The sequence below is a fragment of the Embiotoca jacksoni genome, unplaced genomic scaffold, assembly GCF_022577435.1.
Source record: "Embiotoca jacksoni isolate LCO1_2020_lvr unplaced genomic scaffold, fEmbJac1.0.p SCAF_2, whole genome shotgun sequence".
Classification (NCBI taxonomy): domain Eukaryota; kingdom Metazoa; phylum Chordata; class Actinopteri; family Embiotocidae; genus Embiotoca; species Embiotoca jacksoni.
Window position 1 is genome coordinate 18,090,073 of NW_027185340.1, and position 17,710 is coordinate 18,107,782.

General features: G+C 41.7%; 1 protein-coding gene across 1 annotated transcript in view; it reads right to left on the reverse strand.

Annotated features, from left to right (window-relative positions):
- Positions 1-17,710, reverse strand: part of col5a2a (collagen, type V, alpha 2a) — a 40,666-nt gene that overhangs the window by 11,736 nt on the left and 11,220 nt on the right. Inside the window, exons 2-19 of the mRNA XM_069154845.1 lie at positions 7,753-7,974; positions 6,775-6,794; positions 6,631-6,663; positions 6,503-6,535; positions 6,160-6,213; positions 5,192-5,284; positions 4,904-4,975; positions 3,268-3,312; positions 3,106-3,159; positions 2,945-2,998; positions 2,143-2,196; positions 1,980-2,033; positions 1,482-1,535; positions 1,290-1,334; positions 968-1,021; positions 696-740; positions 263-316; positions 48-146 (exon numbers count right to left, since the gene is read on the reverse strand). Of these exons, the coding sequence (XP_069010946.1) occupies positions 48-146; positions 263-316; positions 696-740; positions 968-1,021; positions 1,290-1,334; positions 1,482-1,535; positions 1,980-2,033; positions 2,143-2,196; positions 2,945-2,998; positions 3,106-3,159; positions 3,268-3,312; positions 4,904-4,975; positions 5,192-5,284; positions 6,160-6,213; positions 6,503-6,535; positions 6,631-6,663; positions 6,775-6,794; positions 7,753-7,974 (1,139 nt within the window). The remainder of the gene's footprint in view (positions 1-47; positions 147-262; positions 317-695; positions 741-967; positions 1,022-1,289; positions 1,335-1,481; positions 1,536-1,979; positions 2,034-2,142; positions 2,197-2,944; positions 2,999-3,105; positions 3,160-3,267; positions 3,313-4,903; positions 4,976-5,191; positions 5,285-6,159; positions 6,214-6,502; positions 6,536-6,630; positions 6,664-6,774; positions 6,795-7,752; positions 7,975-17,710) is intronic.

Genomic DNA, 17,710 nt, shown 5'->3' on the forward strand with positions numbered 1-17,710 from the left:
AACGTGCTGCATGAGATGTGTAAGTACAAGTAAAGTAAGGAATTCACCCTGATGCCAACTGGTCCGGGTCTGCCCAGGTGACCGCTCTCTCCTCTCTGTCCCTGAGCGCCCTCTGGACCACGGACCCCAGTGGGACCAGGTTGTCCCTTTGGAAGACAATCACCAAGTACAATTAGTATACAGAAATGGGATACAAATCTGACTCTGACAGCAATGAAAACATTCAAATGTGAGAATATAAAAAGATAAAAACTGGACTTGCCTTCATTCCCGGGGTTCCTGGATATCCAGGGGGGCCGTTGAGACCCAAGGGGCCCTAATACAATGATAATAAGATGATACTGTATTAATACAACCCCAAAAATGTGCATTTACATGACAAATGTACAAACAGGTAAAGCACAGCGCAGCTACCACGCCAGCATCAATGCTTCTCTGTGTGTGACTGTAAGGTTATTAACAATGTACATATTTTACCAAATACAGTAGATCATATGCGTTTAACTGATAAAAAACAGAAGTCACTTAGATGGAGATGATTTGAATTAGCATATTTTAATCAGGTGATGATTTATACCAATGTCTATTCCACTCAGATTTACCCTGGCATGAGTATCTATGTTGAAAAATGCCACGTTAGTCCCTGAACTGTACAGTGAATCCCCAAAAGTAAAGCTCAGTAAATGCTGACTCACCATCGGACCATGTTTCCCGATGTTACCAGGAGGACCACGTTTACCCTGAGAGACAAACACTGATCATTTCAGTTCATAAATCACAAAGTAACGACAGTTTATGAGTGCAAATCTTGAAAAAGAGCTGAACTTTCAACCAAAGAATACTCATATTAGTGAAATGTAGATAATCATCACTTTCACATTTTGGACATAAGTAAAAAAAAAAAATTAAAAAAAAAAACAGAAATTGATTGGGGCGGCAGATGTTTGCACAGTGTTAGTGTCCTTACTGCGATGCCACTGGGTCCAGAGCGTCCTCTCTCCCCCGGCATCCCTGCAGGACCCTGTTATCCACAGACAGTGATGAATTACAGCTCTCCTCTGGTACAAGTTAGCACGTTCAGGGCATTATTTATAGCACGCTGCATGCAGCTGTAGCTAATTCAAGATAAGACCAAAAAGAAGGGAAGAAATTCATGTCTGCTCATTAGCATAAGGAACTGAATAATCTGCATGGGTTTGCTCCAGGCACTTTAGGAGTGTCACACTTTCACTGAGCTGTTCGCTGACCGTAACATAATTATTCGAAAATTTGGCCACAACTTAACTCACCATGGCTCCAGGTGCTCCCATTGGACCGGAGGGCCCCGTAGCACCCTGAAAAACACAGAAAACTTATTAGGACAGTAAACTAGCAATATACATGAGATGCTTAACAGGGATTTTTTTGTGTGTGTTTTTTTGAGTTATCGAATAAACTGACAGATTGAAAATGAGATGTGGACTGTTTTGCTAAATGTATACCTTTGAACCAACAGCTCCGGTTTCACCTTTCTGGCCGAGTGGTCCACCATGGCCCTGTTAGCAAGAGAGAGAAATAAACGGGTAATAAACGCTGCTGTTTTAATGCCGCAGAGCTGAGCTGAGTGATTTGTAGGAGAAAAGGAGTGACAGCAGAGGAAAACCAGCATAATTATGTAAATTATTTTTTATCATAGCTATTTTTCTGCAACAACATTTTACATGTTTTGCATTTGTTGTTGTTGTTGTTGTTTTTACAATATTCGTAGTGTTGTTTTCATGTATATTTTAATCTTTCTGCTGCTGCGTCAAGTACTGTAGAAGAAAGTTTTGTTTTATGACTTTCAATTTCAAAATCATATGATATCTTAACTTTACTTAACTTATCTTAGCTCAACTCATCTTAACTTAACTTATTTTATCTTAGTTTATCTAATCTTATCTTTTTAGCAGCTAACTGTGGCACCATTTTACAAACGTTTCAGACAATTCAACACTCACTCTGTGGCCCTTCAGGCCCGGAGGTCCGGGTGTTCCAGGAAATCCTCTAGGCCCCTAAAATATGTAACACGGATGAGCATCGTCAGTTTATGTCTACTCAAGATTGAAAAAACAAGACACAGGAGAATCCATCTTTGTTAGTTAGAGAGTTCGAGGAGCTTACAGCCGATCCGGAAAATCCAGCTTCTCCAGAATTTCCTGCTTTGCCTGCTTCTCCCTGTGTGATGACATGGCATTTACACATTACACACTTATCTATCTGCAAAACGTTTTGCTGTGAAAGTGAAATAAACGCCACAGGATTATTTGTTAGATTTATTTTTCTTGGGTTTTGTGTTAGTCCAGCAGCTTTGCATCACATTCTCTGTTTGATACGAACACTGACCTCATATATCGTTTTGGATTTTGTATCAGACACACATACTGTAGTTAAAACAACACTCTGACAGAGCAGTTAAAGTATGTAATTATCGAGAAGCTCCAGGATTTTCCACTTCAGAGTGTTCTGACTGCAGCCAGGCCTCTCTAAATGTGGGAAATACAAGTTCATGAATACTTTTTATACACACCTGCTCAAGCCTGAAGCCTTTTTTCCTTTTAATGTCCTACTGATTACAGTCTTAGCGGACACACAGAACAGTGTGACAGTAATATAAGAGTGCCTGCTTCCTTAACCCTTTAAGCCCTAGAGGCCCCCAATTGGGGCCCAGGGACTAAACTGTTATTAAAATATGGACATATATACTGATATTTACACATCTGAACAAATCTCACAAGTGTTCCCTTTATTATTAAAAATATTTTGTTTTATTATTTTTTTATTGTGGTTGCAGAGATGTACTCTTTTTGCAATTTTCGAGCAGAAGCCTAAAAAAAATAGGTACGTTTTTAAAGGGTTAAGCAAGATTAAATATCATTTTTCTCTCTCTAAAGTTCTGCTGGTCAAGACAGAAAATATGACTTACATCTTCGCCAGGTTTCCCCATAGGGCCCTCAGGTCCTCTCTGCCCAGGTGGACCCTGACAAAAACAGTCAGATTGTAAACATCCGGCAACTATCCATCATTGTGAAATTAAAATGAATTCCTGCTGTGTAAACGCAGCAGGTATGAAGTATGATGTTATACCATATGTCCTGGATCGCCGACATCTCCTGGAGACCCCTGTGGTCCGGCTTGACCCTGTAAAGGAGGGATAAAACATTCAAAACACAAACAGAGAGCACAGCAGAATAATAAAGTGCCATTCAAGTATTACTGGTGTTTACAGTAAAGATGTGGTGGACTTACAGGTGAGCCATTCGGCCCGGGAGGCCCTCTTGTTCCGCCCTCTCCCTAAAACACACAAAACACCACCTTAAATAATACGAATTTAAACTTATCGAGATCATTAATGTGCTCTCGGAGTGTAAAGCAGAAATTTGGACAATAATGAAGTCTCTGAGACTCTCAGCAGACGTTTCGTTTGGTGACTTAATCTGTAAAAGAGAAACTCCATGAATGCATGTGTAAAAAGCTATCAAACCTTACCAACGTTCACGCGCACCAACATTTTCTATTGAAACAATTGTCTTATAACTTTACTGCAATTTGACTAGACTACAGGCACATTCTCTAAAAGTCTACTTTAGTAAAGATTAAATGTGACTTATTTACCATAAAATGTCGTAAAAGTTACCAAAAACTTTTCATGTGAAGCTTGTTTGTCGAGTATTTAAAAACAAAAAAGCCCTAAAGATCTCACATCTCTTAAAAAAAACCATAACGTAAACTACATTTCCAGATGATTTAAGTTAGTTTGTAATATTTTGACTTACTTAATTAAGATGTACGTACATCAATTCGTTGCATTTATTTGTTTTAGCCCATATACTTTCTGTGTTGTTACTCAATTAACGTAAAACAAACAAACAAACAAACATGCGCATCAACGTCTTCACCGTTTAGCCCCTGGTGAGCATGAGTGAAGCAAGTCGACTAAACTCCATCTCTCAGCTCAGAGGATCTGATGCCAACATCACGTGACACCTGCAGAGGTCCTGCAGAGGTCCAGATGTCTGCAGGTGGGAGGACCAGCTACGTCTTTGTGGTAGTTATTATCTATATGTTATCTGTTAATCAAGCTTTATTATTAAAGTAAATGTAAACTAATCCTAATCTGAAACCAGCACCTTGTGTCACGGGGCATATTTTATAAGTGCTCATCAGTTAGTTTGATTGTCAGTGTTTTCACCTTTTCTAACGATGTTCACAGACACTGATTTAAAAAGTCTTGTCTGTCTATTTGGGGGTGCGAAGCCCCCAAATTTCAGGAAGTTATTTCTAGAAGAACATAATGCAGTGTAATATCCATGATTAAAGGACAATTCCACCTATTTTACACATCAGGTATAATTTACATGTCCTTGGAGATTCAGACTGTCTAAAAATATTTATTTTGTAGCTCTGGAATGAACGTTCTAAAGTCTGAAAAAGACTGGGAGCATTTGTAACGACCCACATTATTATTTCATTTTATAATATAATATTTGATTTTAAAAGGCTAAATAAATCTCGACCATGTCTTTACTATTTCTTAGTTTATTTAAATGCCTTACCCCTACTTTTACTACTGTTCCTATAACCTACCAGTAACAATTGTATTTAAAATACTGAATAAATCGTTAGTTATGAGAATTATCATTGAAAATATTATTCTCTTCTTAAAAGCATCTTCTTCTTTGTTATCACCAGAAAGATCCAGTTTTGGGTCCAATTAGCACCTTTCATTTTCAGAGTAAACCCAGTAAGCGTGGGTGTGTGTTCAGACAGGGAGGAGTAAAATAAAGATGCAAGGAGCTGGAATATGGAAAATATATATATCAAGTACATTTTTGTATTTCTTTAACTCCTAATTAGTGTTAGTGTTTGGCTGACATCCTCTCACCCTCGAGCCGGTCATCATGCCCTGGGGTCCTGATTTGGAATCAAACCCTTCAGCCATCTGCGATCCCAGGCCCTGCAGGTAAAACACTTCAGGTTAAATCCGTTTAATCACAATGCTTTTGTATAGGAACAACAGTAGTCGCCTACGTCATGTCAGAGATGCTTAAAGTGTAGCGTTACAATAATTCTCCACATCCTCTCAGATCATTTGTCGTTCGCTCTCTCCGCGCCCGTGAGCACGTGACTGCGTTCACGCCGACGTGACGACAAGGCCGACGGCAAAACTCACCCCTGGGTGCGTCGGATGTCCGGGAGGTCCCGGCTCACCGGGTTGACCTGGCACACCGGGCTCTCCATCATAACCCGCAGAGCCCCGCAGTCCCTACAAAATAAAAGCGAGAGATGCTGATCCACTCATTGATTTGTTCTGGCAGTGAAAGCACCCGGGGAGGTTTGTGTTTCCAGTTTTTGTTCTGATTTGATGCTCATGAACTTATGAAAATCAATCAGTTAATCAAATGTTGCCCAGATTCACAGTAGAGCTTGCAAACGACGTGGCTTCTTTTCGGTTTGTTTATGACCTGTGAGCTGTAAAGTGCATGCAGCCGGTGAACTACCGGTCGTGTGCTAATAAATCACCAGCAAAACGCTGTCTCCCAGCTCCACTGTAACTCCACCACTCATTCATCACTGCTACGTTATGGTTTGCGAAGCATTTCATACATCAACTCTCCGCATTATATTACAGTTTGACCTTCAGTCTGTTGCCCTTGAACCGAATAGTTTTAATGCCGCACTACTTTTTGTTTTGTTTTCTATCGCTGGTTTGACAGAACAAGGAGTTGAAGAGTCATTCTCATGACCCCCGATAATCAAAGATGTCATGTGAAATGCTATTTTTAAGGGCAAAGAGGGAGTTTCAGATGGGTTATATAGACATGATGAGATATGCATCAGTCTGCAGACAGATTAAACTCCCATAATAATGTTGCTGAAGTCTAACGCACATAAGCAGAGGATGCTGAGGAGGATTCATGCTGTGGTTTAATGCATCCAACAAATTCGGCAAAAATAATGAAAAGAAAAGTGCAATCATGTCCGATGCCTCTGATAACAGAAGAGGTCAGATATGACGTCACGTCAGGATCAATAACGCTGCCATTTTGATTTCCTCCGTGCGTAATTATGCTTATAATCTACTGACACTTGATCTGCATGTTTGCTTTATGTCTGTGGGGACTCGTGGATGTGACCTACAGGCCGTCCTTTGTGTCCACGAGGTCCCCTCTCTCCTGACGAGCCGGGAGGTCCCTGTTGACATAAAACAACAACAAACAATTAAAAATAATTACAAAAAAAAATCGGACAGTGACAACATTGCAATCCCATCGCAGCAGCGTGTACGCGTGGCTTCAAATGTCACCACGGCCCGGAGGACCATCCTGCCGCGCACGCGTCCTTTTAAGGTGAAGCTATGCAGGAGTCCTCTTGTGCCATCTAGTGTCAAGTGAAGTGGATGAACATGCACACGTAACCCTGTCACATGCAGGAGCCTCAGAGAAGCTGCTGCACGGTAAAACAAACAGCCTACGGCACTCACCATAGGTCCGGGACGGCCTCGGATACCAGTCACCTGCAGGGAAATCATCAGTTAGATCCTTCTTACTGAACCATTATTTTGGACTTCATATTGTTTGTTTAACAGATTTAGAAGTAGAAAACACTCACAAGCGGAACATCCCCGGGTTCTCCTTTCTGACCCTGAGTAAACACAAAGATATTAACTTTCAAACTCACACTCCCCGAAGCCGATAACATCAGCAAACATATGATGAAAGTAGTGAAATCCAGCATCACAAAACCGGGGCCTACCTTATAAATTCTGCCCCCACCTGCATGGAAGAAAGAAAAGAAAAAAAAAAAGGAGATTTTATTGTTCGGAACGTTGACTTAATCAGAAATAGACTAAAAAAATGGTCAATAAATCATGAAAGTGAAACCTGAGAAGACACTGAGGAGATTCATAAGTCATCATTATGCAGGTAAACAAAGCCAAATTTGTCAATTACCACAATCTGATGTTAATAAATCAGAATAAATGTCCTGATGTGCAACAGCCCGATACTGGCAGGGATCTTTCGGGAAAATAATTTGTGACTGATAAATGGAATATTTTATTATTAACCTGTCAGAACCACAAACCCGTTTCCAAAAAAGTTGGGATGCTGTCTAAAATGTAAATAAAAACAGAATGCAATGATTTGCAAATCCCACAAACCTTTATGAAATTGAAAACAGACCAAAGACAATATGTCAAATGTTGAAACGGAGACATTTTATTGTATTATGAAAAATATGTGCTTTTTTTTAATTTGATGCCAGCAACACGTCTCAAGTTGGGACGGGGTCAACAAAAGACTGGAAAAGTTGTAAAGCTAAAAAAAACAAAAACACCATTTCTGCCTTTCAACTTTTGATATGTTGCCTTTAGTCTGTTTTCAATTTAATACGGGTTTATGTGATTTGCAGATCGTTGCATTTTGTTTTTATTTTCATTTTACACAGCGTCCCAACTGTTTTGTTGGAAACGGGGTTGTAAAATATCTGTCACGATTAGGATTGCGTCATCATTTATTCCAGCTCTGAACAAGAAGGTTTCTCTTGGCTCGGTTTTCTTTTTTTTTTCTTTTTCTTCAATGATATTCCTTTGGAAATGATTTCTTGTCCTCATTCGAGGCTGGAGTGTGTTCAATTGTTGGTTTGATGATTCAATTCAAATGTATTCTCCTGCATTGACATGTGATTCTACTTCCTAGACCTGACAAATATCTCTAGAGAGAGACTGCTCACCGAAGTTGTCCGTCCCTCCGCCGCTGGATGGGTTGCTCTGACAGACCGGGCAGCACTCGCCCTCCGGGACCACCATCTTCTCGCAGTTGTTCAGCTCGTTGCACTCGATCTCGTCGCAGAGGACCTGGCTGTTGTCGCACACGCAGATCCGACATGGCTCTGGCTTCCAGATGTCCCTGTTGGCGTACACCTGGCCGTCGGCCGTGCAGCTCATGTCATCTCCTGGGAACGCACACGGGCGGGGGGCGGGGGGGGAACAGTTTGTGTCAACTTCGATGCAATAAACAAAACAACAACACAAGTAAACACTCCTGTTTTCAATCGTGATCTCTGTGAGACCTTCCTGATTTACGGACAGGACACGTCTGACCTTTTTGTTTTTGTTTGAAGCCGGTGTCACAATTAACTGAAATACTCGTGTCAACAATTTTGCAAGAAAAGAAACAAGAATTTCAGGAAAGAATTTAACCAGGAAACCAGAACCTAAACATCCTCTTTACTCCACTTTATTTCTGTTGCAGCGGCTGAGGCCTATCCCAGAATGCACTGCACGTAAAGGAGGAACAGTATTAACCTGAATATTGCTGACAAAACCTGAACACAATCATAGAAGCCTGGTGTTCTTGTGATTGGACGGCGCCAACCACCATGCCAGAGCCAGAATCGAGTGTTTATCTTCACAACTGCTCTGAGTGAGAGGAACCAGTTCATCCAAATGAAAAATCTACAAAAAAAACTGCAGAGACAGCATCATTGCACAAACGTGTTCTTCATGTGAAACAAAGGTTTCCAGCATATTCTGCACACACTCCGAGAGAAAGAAAAAAAAAAAAGAAAGAAAAAAAAACGTCTGGAAAAACGTCTCCAGCGGTGAGACATTAGATCATTTCCTCCAGCGGCAGCGGCTCAGACACTCATGTTCAGAAGAGAAAACCGGCAGCTACCTATGAAGCAACTGTTTCTCCCGAAAGTCCCATGAGACACTTTTACTTTTAATCTTTTTAATGTGTACTTTACAACTAACAGATCATACAATGATGTACAAACTAGACCAAGAATCCCAACAACCCTGAACATATTTCTAATACGTCAAGTTTATCTTTTTCTTTTGTAACATCAGGGGCAGAAACAATAGCGGTGAATGCAGAAGGAGCACCCCCCCCCCCCCACCCCACCCCATCCCCCTGTCGCCCCGCCCGCTGTAACATGGATCCTACATGTTTTGTGATCTGATACCAGGACTGTCAGGTCTGCAGAGAGGGAAGCTCTGAAAACCTTCACCTGTTCCTGGTGTAAACAGCAGGTGGCAGCTCTGAGCTTCACAGCAGGTAAGTCAGGTCGGCCACAGGCAGAAAGCAGGAAGTGGAAGAGACGAGGCCTAAATATTGACCACATTTAAAAAAAAAAAAAAAAAAATGTCTTTCTATTATTCCCAGGGACGAGGAGAAGATGAACTCAAACCTGAGGAGGATGACTTCACCCTACCTCTCGCTACCCTTCATGGAAGGATGACCTTCAAAAACCTCCGAGCAAAAGTCAAAGAGCTGCAACAATCGGGTAAAAAAAAAAGGCTTTTTGCAACAAGAGCTCAGATCCACAGTTACAGTTGTGTAAAACCGAAGAAGCAGAGGGCAGTAGGAGAGTGTGTCAGCTACGTTTTCGGTCTCAGGAAAGTACAGCATTTACAGTTGACCGTAACGAGAAGCAAAAATGTGGCCACGTATTCGGACTCAAACATGAATATTTCCACTTTTCACCAGCTCTTATACTTTACATACAGATGTTTCAGCAAAAGTACAGGAAGTAAGATACCGATGTGCAACGAGACAAAGCTCGCAAAAAACAACAACAACTAAACAAACCAATTGTTGACATTATTCTAACGTGCAAAAGGTTATTATACAAAGTATGATGTGGTGTAGAGGTGCTCTGTTTTATGTACATTTCATAGACTTGAGTCGTGCTCACTCATCGCAGAGAATCATGTCGATTAAAGTCTGATCAGTAAAGAAAAATGGGCACACATAGAATTAACTCAACTTTCTGCCAAGAACACCTTAAACTGGGTCACGAAAAAGTTGCACTAAAAATAAAAACTCAGTATTCCTGCTAATATATATACTGTGGATATAACCGGCCCTAAACAAGACAACAGTTCCTCTAATGAAAGGAAACAGGAAGCTCAGATGCTGCACAAGCGCACAGTGTAATCAGACACTCTTAAGGTAATTACATTTCATCTCACAAATATGGGTAGCAGTGATTTATAATCAGACAATCAGACAGTCGACCGCCTTTATATTTCATTATTATTGTTCTCTTTCCTCCCAGTTTTGTTTCCTGTACTCTCATTTACTGCAGAATATATAAACATTTTTAGATTGCTGTAATTATAGATAGATGTTAAGAAAGTGGAAATCTAAATTCTGCATTATTGCAGTTATAAAACAACAGAACAAAATGCCAATAAAACTTTTAAAATAGTCAGAATTTTTTTTTTTTTTTTTTTACACCTTATATGTAACCTACATCTATGGAGTTTAAAAATAAAGTCACGTTCACTCAGACACAGAAGGCCCCAACAGTAACATGACCTCTTGACATACAACAATCATCACCTGTAGACTCTTTATCTCCACCCTTCTCCCAACCGGCCGTGTACATTTAGAAAAAAAAATCAGCACTGCAGCTAGCGAACCCATCCTGAGGGCGCGTCTTCTCCGCCGTCCGTGTTCGGTCGGCCGCAAAGTATCTGACGACACTGAAAACACGACATAGTTCGGCGTTTGAAATGTCCTGCCTTTTAACAGACAGTTACTTTCCCACTGTCTGAAAATGAGAAGCAGCAACCCGAGAGTAAATTCGTCTGCATTTGCTCCGAGTCACTCAAGCAATAAATCTCGATATCTCGTATGAAAACATCGTTTAACCTAAAAAAAAAATCTGTCTCTTCTTTTTTGTTGTTGTTGTCATAAGAACAAACTCTGCCGGGTTTGTTGTTAATACGTCCTTTTATTGTTTCCTCTGCCTCAAACAAGCTCCTGTTTGACTCTCATTCGGGTACATGTTGTCTGTATGGGAGGTAAACCGTCCCCGCGTTCTGAATCGCATATTATTTCTTTTTTACTTTTAGTACGTACTGCAGCTACCTTTAAAAAAAGTATGCACTGTGGCATGTAGTATGCATACTACTGGGAAATACTATTTCATGATAAAAAAAAATGCATCTTGCGCTTTGACCCTCTTTGTCATATCCGTTGCGTTCCGTAGCGCGACGTTTTGAAGTAAAAAGAAAAAAGATGCCATTTGGAACGAGTGCGCTTGATTTTTATTGCCTCTTTTCCTTCTTCCTTTTGTGGGCGGAGCATTAGTGCCACCAACTCTCCCTGCGGCTCAGTCCATGTGACGCATCTTTCCGCTTCGCAAAGGATTGTGGGTCCGATCAGCCAGAGAAGCGTGCTCGCCTGCGGACTGCAAAATACCACCGGATGTAGTTGGACATCCTGGTTCTTTTGGCATACTACGTTTCTGTATTGGGACATCCAAAATATTTTTCTGGCTTACTAAATAGTATGGAAGTATGGATATTGGAACATAATTTTTGCCTTTTTCAGCGCTGAGGCATAAAAACGTCACACTGAGTGCGTCTGGCTGAGCTGTTGGCCACAGACCCGGAGAGGGATTTTTTTTTTTTTTCTGTTGAGGTTTGAGAGCTTTCAAACACTGCGTGTTGGGAGAGTTTAAAATTTAATGGAAGAGAAGTGTAGCTTTTAGAGTGGTCTTAAACAACCCCACCGCAAGCCTTGAAGAAGAAGAAGAAGAAGAAGAAGAAGAAGAAGAAGAAGAAGAAGAAGAAGAAGAAGAAGAAGAAGAAGAGGTGGAGGAGGAGGAGAATAGGGACATTCATTTTTTTTTTCCCCTCCTCCTCCTCCTCCTCCTCCTCCTCTTCGGCTAATTCCTTTCAGGTTCCACACTTTTCCACAGACGCCATAAAAACCCAGTTTGATCGTGACCACGGTGAAAAAGGAGCACTCCCCCTTCCTCCCGTCTCGATCTGGATTTTCCACGAGTCAGCTAAAACGCCAGACAATTTCCTCTGCTGGTTTAAAACACGCGATCTGCAGCTCTTCGACATGACTCACCTGTCTCCTATTCAGCTATTATTTAGCGGCCAGATAACAAAGAACCCGACATCCTCTCAGTCAAGTCACGGCACACACGCTGACCGCGAAGTGAAAAAACCTGGGAGAATGACTTTTTGTGATGGAGCTGGCAGACTTGAGTCAGTTTATGGATTTTCCTGGGCTAATATGGAAATACTCCCAACGTGCTGCGTTCGGGGAGAAGCTGCGGCAGCCAGAAGTCGAGGGGTTAGAAAATGACCTTATGGAAACAATGAGTCATTTTAAACTGGATCTTTCATTTCCTTTAGAAAAACAGACGAGTGCTGGCCCTCAACCGACGACCGCTCTCTAATCGAATTTTTTTCAGAAAGATAGTACCCGCTCGGTTTTAGGTTTATAAAATCCTGTTTTAAATTTTTTTTTTTTTTTTTTTCGGGACAAGCTACCCCAGCTGACACGCTTTAATACGGCGAGGAGCTCGGGCCGATTCCTCGTCCAGACGCAGATGAGTTACAGCTGCTGAGGGGTGGATCCTCTGCAGCAGCTGCAGCTCTCCGAAGCGCCTCGGCGTCACGGCCGAACGTAAATCTTCCCTCTGTGAAGGAGCCCTCCGCTCAAAACGGCGACCGGTCCACCGACAACGATGTCCGTAACAACAGCTGTTCTGCGAAAATCAGATCGGCCCGAGGCTCGGGCTGAAAAACAACGTGTCGACCTGTCTGTTTTTACACCCCACAGAGAAAGCATCGTTCCTGTTTAGTACTCTGGAAGGATTCTCTGTGTGAATCTAAAAGGACGCTCCAGTTGGAACATGCTCCCTTCACCTTCTGCAAACAATGCTGTGCGTCTGGAGGGACGGGTTTGGAAGCTCGGGCCAGGAAAGTTGAGATGAATAAGTAGCTCGCTGATTACACGTCTCGGCTTTTCCATCAACAGGCCCCCGTCTCCGACGGGTCTTCCTTTTAAAGAGGCAACCGCAGTTATGAGCGCTGTTCCCTTCCCATGTGCAGCACTGGTGGTCACATCACCCCCTCCCCCCCTCCCTCCCCCCTTCTGCCTTTTACCTCTCGTGCTGCCTGATTTTTCCTTCTGTTGCTTTGGATTGGATTCATCTCCGTCTTGTATTTCAGAGGAGAACTAGTCATTGCGACGTAGAGCTGCATTTAAGAGTTATATGAGATATATTAAGTACAAATCAACCATTTCTGAGGTCATTTAAATGATCTGTGAAAGGGGGACATGACAAAAGGAAGATGGAGCACGCATGCGGCTGCGTATTTATGTTATGAAATGCAGTAACAGCAGTTACCGAAAAAAGAGATCGTCAGTCGTCACAGTTCTAATTAAACGCGGCTCTGTGTCTTTGTGCCTTCATGGAAGATTACATATACGGCGGGTACTCGTTATGAAGTGTGGAAGAAAAATTGCACGCGCAACTCACGAATCAGGAAACAAGACGGGTGCGCGGTTACGACGAGAACGGGAAAAAAATAGCTAGAATGCTAGCAGTCACAGAGCAACATGCGAAATTTGATCGCGGGCAAAAAAACACAAACTTGTTTTAGCCAGAAACCAACCTCAGCGTACGGCTTCTGGTCGTCGCGGTGATGTGCGTGTGTTGCGCGACAGACGGCGTCTCTGAAACGGATCATTTGCTGTGATCACGGATCCAGGAAACACAATCTGTTGTGTTGTAAGTTACCACAAACACTACGGGCGTCTTCGGCCCGACCCCCCCCGCGAGGCTCTCACTTTCAGGTCGGGGTCAAAGTTCAAGACGAGGGCGATCCTTTTTCTATTCGGGCACTAAACGCGTTCTGCGCTGCACGTGGAGAACGTTGTGCTGCTGAGTCGACAAAGTCCACACACTGATTCAACCCAGAGCGTGTTTTGTCTTTTCCTCCGTTCTGTCTTTGGTTTACACACTTTGGCTGTAAGTCTGATTATCTTCAGGTTTCTCTGTGACCACGTAACTTCTCTACCTTTGATCTGTTTTCTCTGCAGTAAATATGTTGCACATGTCTGATTGCACATAAGAGTTTACAGCATACGTATCATTTACAGCAATTCATGAGGACAGCGTTGGAATAGAAGCTCTGATCTTTAGACGGTACGACTCGTCTTTACGTTCCAGATCTGTCTTGCACTTGGTGCAAAGCAGCACCAAATGCAACGCGAGTATATTTGCTAGTTTCAGACCTATGAAGTCGTCATTTTCCCTTCCGGCGCCCACGTTGTTCAAACAGTGACGATACATTGCTGTTGCGTTGCTCTCTCGAGGCAGCTGAAAATAAGTTACCAAGAAAATCCTGCTCTTAAGTCAATGGTGCAGGATTTTACTGCTATTTTAATTAGTCATATGCACCCACACAGGTGAGTGCACTACTCATCTCTCCTTGTTGTACACGGGGACATCCAGCAGTGCACAAACATGCAAATGTTAAAAAATACAGAATCTAGTGTGAAAGTTTTTTTTTTTTTATAAAATGATTATAGAGGACGTCAATCTGATCAGGCTGCGCACGAGCAGATCCGTGTCCTCTGCAGAGAAGAGATCTTTCCTGCCACTTCTGCTGGGCAGCTGTGAGTCAGATGGTGGAACCATCGCACGGTTGGCAGTTCGATTCTCACGCGTCCTCCTGTCCACATGCTAAAGTGTCCTCGGGCAAGACACCTGACCCCGAGCTGCTAGTGGTGGCAGGCGGGCACCTTGAATGACAGCTCTGCCGCCATTGGTGGTGAATGGGTTAGTGGGTGAATTGGAGGCAAATTGTAAAGCACTTTAAGAGTACCAAGTTGATAAAGTGCTATAAAAGTGCTGACCACTTACTTTAATAGCAATCTGCCAGACAACCCCATAGAGTAATTAGCATGCTGTAACTTTTGGTTTCCTTTTGTTGGATGTTTTAGGTTGTGTTTGCGTATTTTTTTTATGTTAAGGACTGAAATGTTCAAATTGCACAACAAAGTGTAAAAATGACTCTTTGATTTTTCCAGATGGAGCTGTTTGATTTGACAATAAATCTGCTGCAGAGTCCTGCTTCACGGTCCAACATGTGGTTTTTATATCCTCTCAGGATGGTTCCAGTCGCACATCGATCAAACTAAACAAAACGTACTGACACACTGGAAACAAAAGTCCCAGCAATGAGCTGCAGCACCTGCCTTAAGTTGATGTGCACCAAACAGACAATAATGTACCTTAAACCGCTGTATCAGTCAGTGTAGACGTCCTGGTCATCAACTTATGACCAAACACATAAAACACCTGTTAGCGCAACTCATAACTCACTCCACGTACATTATCAGTGCTAACGAATAATATGAAAGGAGCATATCTTTATCTCGTCGCCATATTTGTTGTTCCACCAAACTTTTCAAATGTGTTGATATAAATAAACCACACGATGTTCAGCTGGTCCTCGTAAAAGTAGCTATGCAGCAAAGGAAAAATAGGTGACGTCAAACATTCCAGTTTACTGGAGCAGACCGTTAACTTATACAAGGCCTCAGGGCGGCCCGATGTTTTACATCAACTAAGCACACAGCCAGATGTGGAGGAATAAACCGTGCGTTCTGAACACAGAGGAACTCAGAGGAAAGATGTTTCCAGCTCAATGTGCTCTCTCTGACTGATTAAAACACAGAGATATTCAATGAAGGAAGACGATTCAGGACTTTGTCTTTAAAAAAATCAAATATCTATGAAATGTAACATCTGAAATTTACAGCATGATTCTGTAGATTTGTAACTTTAGTGAATGATACAAGCATTATTGGGTTTGTTCTCTCAATCCACATCTGCTCTGTGGTGGAAAAGTTTTCAGATCCTGGACTTAAAAAATACCAATACAGCAACGTAAAAATACTTTATTACAAGTAAAAGTCACGCATGAAAGATTGTAAGTAAAAGTACAGAAGCAAAATATAACTATTAAAGTTCTTGTTTGGTCCCTCTGACTGATATATTATTATGTATGACACAATAACTGTAATTATTATTGCTTGATGTCAGCCTGTGTGGCGCAATATGTTAAAGGATCAGTCACACAAATGACAGAAAAGATCTTAAAGCTTCTGAGTGGAAATACAAGACATTTTAAGAAAATATTTAATTGTAGCAGAAAAGGTTTTTACATTTGACAGAAAAGCAGAAAAACGTGACGTCGAGATAAAAATAAAATGAGACGGAGTCCAGCGTAAACAGACTCAACCGATAAATCATGATGCTCGTGAAGCACGATGTCCACTGCGGAGACCGAAATCAAGCAGATGAAAACGTCGGCTCTGTGTGAAGTGATGAGGAAACTTCACTGCGACGCTTTAATGACATCTGACGAGAAGATTACACACCCAGCAGCAGTTTATCTCAACCAGACCGATTCTCATGTTCACAGAACAGAAGTGGATGGAAACAAACATGAACTCAGGTTTTCTTTTGCAGATTTTCCGCAGGTTTTTAACAAATTGGTACCTGTGGACGTATTTTCTTCCGATATACTGATCGTGTTCTGTAGATTAATCAGATGTAAAAACAGGGCATGTCAAAATATACTTTTGCTAGTTTAACGGCACATAATCAAAGTACAAAGTAAGACGCATGGTTTAAAGGGGTTTTAGTTAGTCTCTTAATTAATAGTGCTTTTCAATTGGAGTGTCATCTCCCATTCCCTTTAAATGCCAGTGGGGGTGGCACTTTGGCAAATTACTATTATAGTTAACAAAAAAATAACTCTCCGCAGATGAAAGAGATCTGGTCATGTGCAGGTGGAGCTGATTGATGTTCACAATATTAATCTTTCACATTGTAATCTTTTTATTTTCAATAATTTGCATGTTTGTACACGACTGCTGCATGTGCCTGTGTTTGTACATAATGCACACGCCTGTGTGGGCACATATTACTGTCCTAATAATGTGCCCTCAAAATGACAGTGAAATAATGTGACATTAAGTGAAGAGCAGGTTTTTGTTTGTCAATCGCTTTCAGCTGCCTTAAGAAAGCAGCGCTCCCACAATGCACCTGATCACACATTATTTTGAGGCCAACACAAGTACCTTTACTATTTAAACAACATGTTGGCTGGAAGGGAAAATGACAACTGCATTGGTTGAAACCGGCATACGTGCTTGTACACCAGGTGTAAGATCCCCATAAGTTAATGTGAAATCATCTGCATGTTTTGATGGGACTATGTGTCAAGTTTTGAGTTGACCAACAGTTAAAATCTTTAAAATCAATGTTCAGAACTTTTACGCTCGCTGTCTGTTGCTCACATCAGGGATGCGTTAATGTTTTCAATAACAGACTGCTGGTGCTGGCAGAAAAAGTAGGTGGTTGCATTAACAAGCATTTGTTTCCCCTTTCAAATGTCCTGAATTGATTGTCACATGCAAAGTTTCACTCCAACAAAAGCAACACAATCTAGTTTACAAAAAGTCTTTGAGTGCAACAACATTTGGTCATGATTTGAAAAGTAACAAACGCTTTTTTCATCTTTGAAACATTTCTACCAGTTTGCATGCCGATTTGTGACGGAACACACGTGCTCGGCCATTATCATTCTTCAGGTGGTAAAGAGCTGTTTTATGAGGCATCCTGTATTTGTGGCAAAGAGCAAACCCAAAGGCAAAGAGAGATTTATGGCCTCCACATTTTGTCTGACCTCAGCGCTACAGCGGTTTTAAGGACGCTGCATCCTCTCCTTGAACCAAATGGCTGCCGGAGGCTCCTTTTTTTTTCTTCTTCTTCTTTTTTGTTTTTTTTAAATCCCACTTTTTCTTTCGCATTAGCCTGTGTTTTCTCATATCCTCGTCAAGCTCTCCAATCTCCC